The sequence below is a fragment of the Mustela nigripes genome, chromosome 15 (assembly GCF_022355385.1).
Source record: "Mustela nigripes isolate SB6536 chromosome 15, MUSNIG.SB6536, whole genome shotgun sequence".
Taxonomy (NCBI): domain Eukaryota; kingdom Metazoa; phylum Chordata; class Mammalia; order Carnivora; family Mustelidae; genus Mustela; species Mustela nigripes.
The window spans coordinates 82,960,149-82,962,502 of record NC_081571.1 but is presented as its reverse complement, the minus strand read 5'-3'; the positions used below and the strand labels follow the sequence as shown (position 1 = coordinate 82,962,502).

General features: G+C 72.2%; 1 protein-coding gene across 7 annotated transcripts in view; it reads left to right on the top strand.

The window, feature by feature from the left end:
• Window positions 1–1,430: 1,430 nt before the first annotated feature.
• The window catches only part of ANKRD10 (ankyrin repeat domain 10), a 32,074-nt gene continuing 31,150 nt past the window's right edge, over window positions 1,431–2,354 (top strand). For 2 of the 7 annotated variants that reach the window (XM_059377968.1, XM_059377969.1), the window contains exon 1: window positions 1,438–1,793. In XM_059377968.1, the coding sequence (XP_059233951.1) occupies window positions 1,584–1,793 (210 nt within the window). In that variant the 5' untranslated portion in view covers window positions 1,438–1,583. Of the gene's footprint in view, window positions 1,794–2,354 lie in introns of all 7 variants that reach the window. The other 5 variants (XM_059377971.1, XM_059377973.1, XM_059377974.1 and 2 more) reach the window with 5 other exon arrangements.

Here is a 2,354-nt window from a genome sequence, read left to right as displayed (position 1 = left end):
ATTGTTCTCAGCTCTGCCCCAGGCACAAGGTTTGTCCTTGTGCAAGCGCTCAGCTTCTCTGTGCCTAAGTTTTTACACCTCCGCTGGCACAGTAAAGAGGGGCGGTCCCTCCCCGTCCATCTGACAGATGACAAGGCATGCTGGCGTCCTTTTCAAAATGGGGGGCCTCTTTCCCAGGAAGGACGGAAGTCATCATCAGGATATACACCCTACCGGGGTAAGCAGATGAAAATCAGCATGGTCTCTGCAAGAAAAACAGCCGGCTTCTGGAGTGGACCCGGCTCGCCATGCGTGGACACCAGAGTTCCACTTTTCTGGTCCAAAGGAAGAAGGCATTGCTTCAACTCTCGAAATATTCTTTCTTTGAAGTATTTTTCTTTCTTGCTCCTCTAATAGCCTGTAACCCCCTGAGACATCACGCCCGCTCCCTGCACTGCGCTGCTTCCTGCTTCTGCTCACTTAGGGGCCAGGAGCACCTGTCCAGGTGCCGCATTCACACGGTCGTCGGCGCGTTTGTTGTGCGCCTAGAGGACCACGGTCAACCGGCTGACTCCTGCGTTCGGCATCAGGCCGTCCACTTCTGCCTTATTAGCGAGCGCTGGCCGGTGGCCTCCACCGCGCCAGACCTCCGGCTGCCCACAAATGACCGGGATCCCGAATTCCGAGGAAGACGGGAGGGAAGCGTTGCAGGAGGAAAAGCTCGGGCCCAAGGGACCCCACACGGTAAGGAAACACCCACGACTTTGACGGCGGTTATTCCTCGACAGCGCAGGACTGACTTTCACGGATGACTCATAACCATTACAAAATCTGTTGGAAAACTGATTTTCGGCCACAACGGAGGATGCGCCCCGTTCCGCCGGCTGCTCCCGTGGCTCGCCCTACAGGCAGGCGCCTCGCCAGGGCGGAGCCGGGTGGGACTCGGGCCTCCCGGCAGGGTCCCCGCGGGCCGGTCGGGACAGTGCGCGGCGGGGGTCCGGACGGCGCACGCGGCCAAGAGCCGACCCCACCGGCCGGGCCCGGGATTGGGCGCCGCGGCTCCAGGATCCCCGGGATCCCGGAGCTCCCCGAACTCCCCCGGGCTCCACGGGCTGCGGCCCGCCTCCTAGTCCGGGCCCCGCCTCCTGCTCCGGCCCCGCCTCCTAGTCCGGGCCCCGCCTCCCTGCCCCGGCCCCGCCTCCTAGTCCGGGCCCCGCCTCCTGCCCCGGCCCCGCCGCCCGCTCCAGGCGACTGCCGCATCCCCGCCCCGCTAGGCCCGAGCCGCGGCCCAGACCCCGCCTCCTACGCCAGGCGCCGGCGCCGGCGCCCCCCCCCGCCCCGCCTCGCCACGCCCCGCCCCCGACGCCCTAGGCCCCGCCCACAGTCCCGGCGTCCACGGGCGCCGGCCTCAGACCAGCGCCCGGCAGGCCCCGCCCCCGCCCCGCCCCTTGCGCGCGCTGCGCTCGGCTCCGCTCTGCAGCCGGCGGGACGCGGCGGCGGCGGCGGCACTCGCGGTCCTTTGTGCTCCGGCGGCGGCCTCTCGGGTGCTCGCTGCGCGTCCTCGGCCTCTCGGTCGGGCAGCCCGAGCTCTGCGGTGCCGGACCATGTCGACGGCAGGAACGGGCGCGGGCGTGGAGGCGGGCTTCTCCAGCGAGGAGCTGCTGTCGCTCCGCTTCCCGCTGCACCGCGCCTGCCGCGACGGGGACCTGGGCGCGCTCTGCTCGCTGTTGCAGCGGACGCCGCGCGCGCAGCTGGCCGCCGAGGACTCCTTCTACGGCTGGACGCCCGTGCACTGGGCCGCGCACTTCGGCAAGGTGGGCGCGGGCGCTTTAAGGCGCCATTTTCCGCGGCTTTCCCGTGGCGGGCCGCGGAGCGCGGGGGGCGCGGGGCCGCGGGGCCTGCCGGGAGCGCGGGGCGGAAGCGGGCGCCGCGGCCACGATGCCCCGAGGGCCCGGGCGCCTGTGCGGCGGCGCAAGTTTCAAACCGCCGCCCCGCGGGCGCGTCACCCCTGGCGGAGGCGGTTGGCGCCTGCGGCGGCCTGGCTCGCGGGGCGGAGGCGCGGCCCCTCGGGGCGGGCGGGGGAGCGGCCGCGGCCGGAGTCGGGCGGCCCTCGAGCCGGCGGCCGCGGCTGAGCACTGCGGGAGTGCGGGAGTGCGGGCTTGGGCGGCCGTTCCCAGCGGCCCCCGCGGCTCCCAGCGCAGTGCCCGGCCTGGGCGACCGTACGGCCGCGGCGCCGGCGGGATCCGAGAGCAGTGCCCGGCCTGGGCGACCGTGCGGCCGCGGCGCCGGCGGGAAGGGGCCGCCGCTGCCGTCCGCACAGTCGGGGAGGCCGCGGGAGGGGGCCGGGGCCGCGAGACCCGCACCCCTCCCCCCCC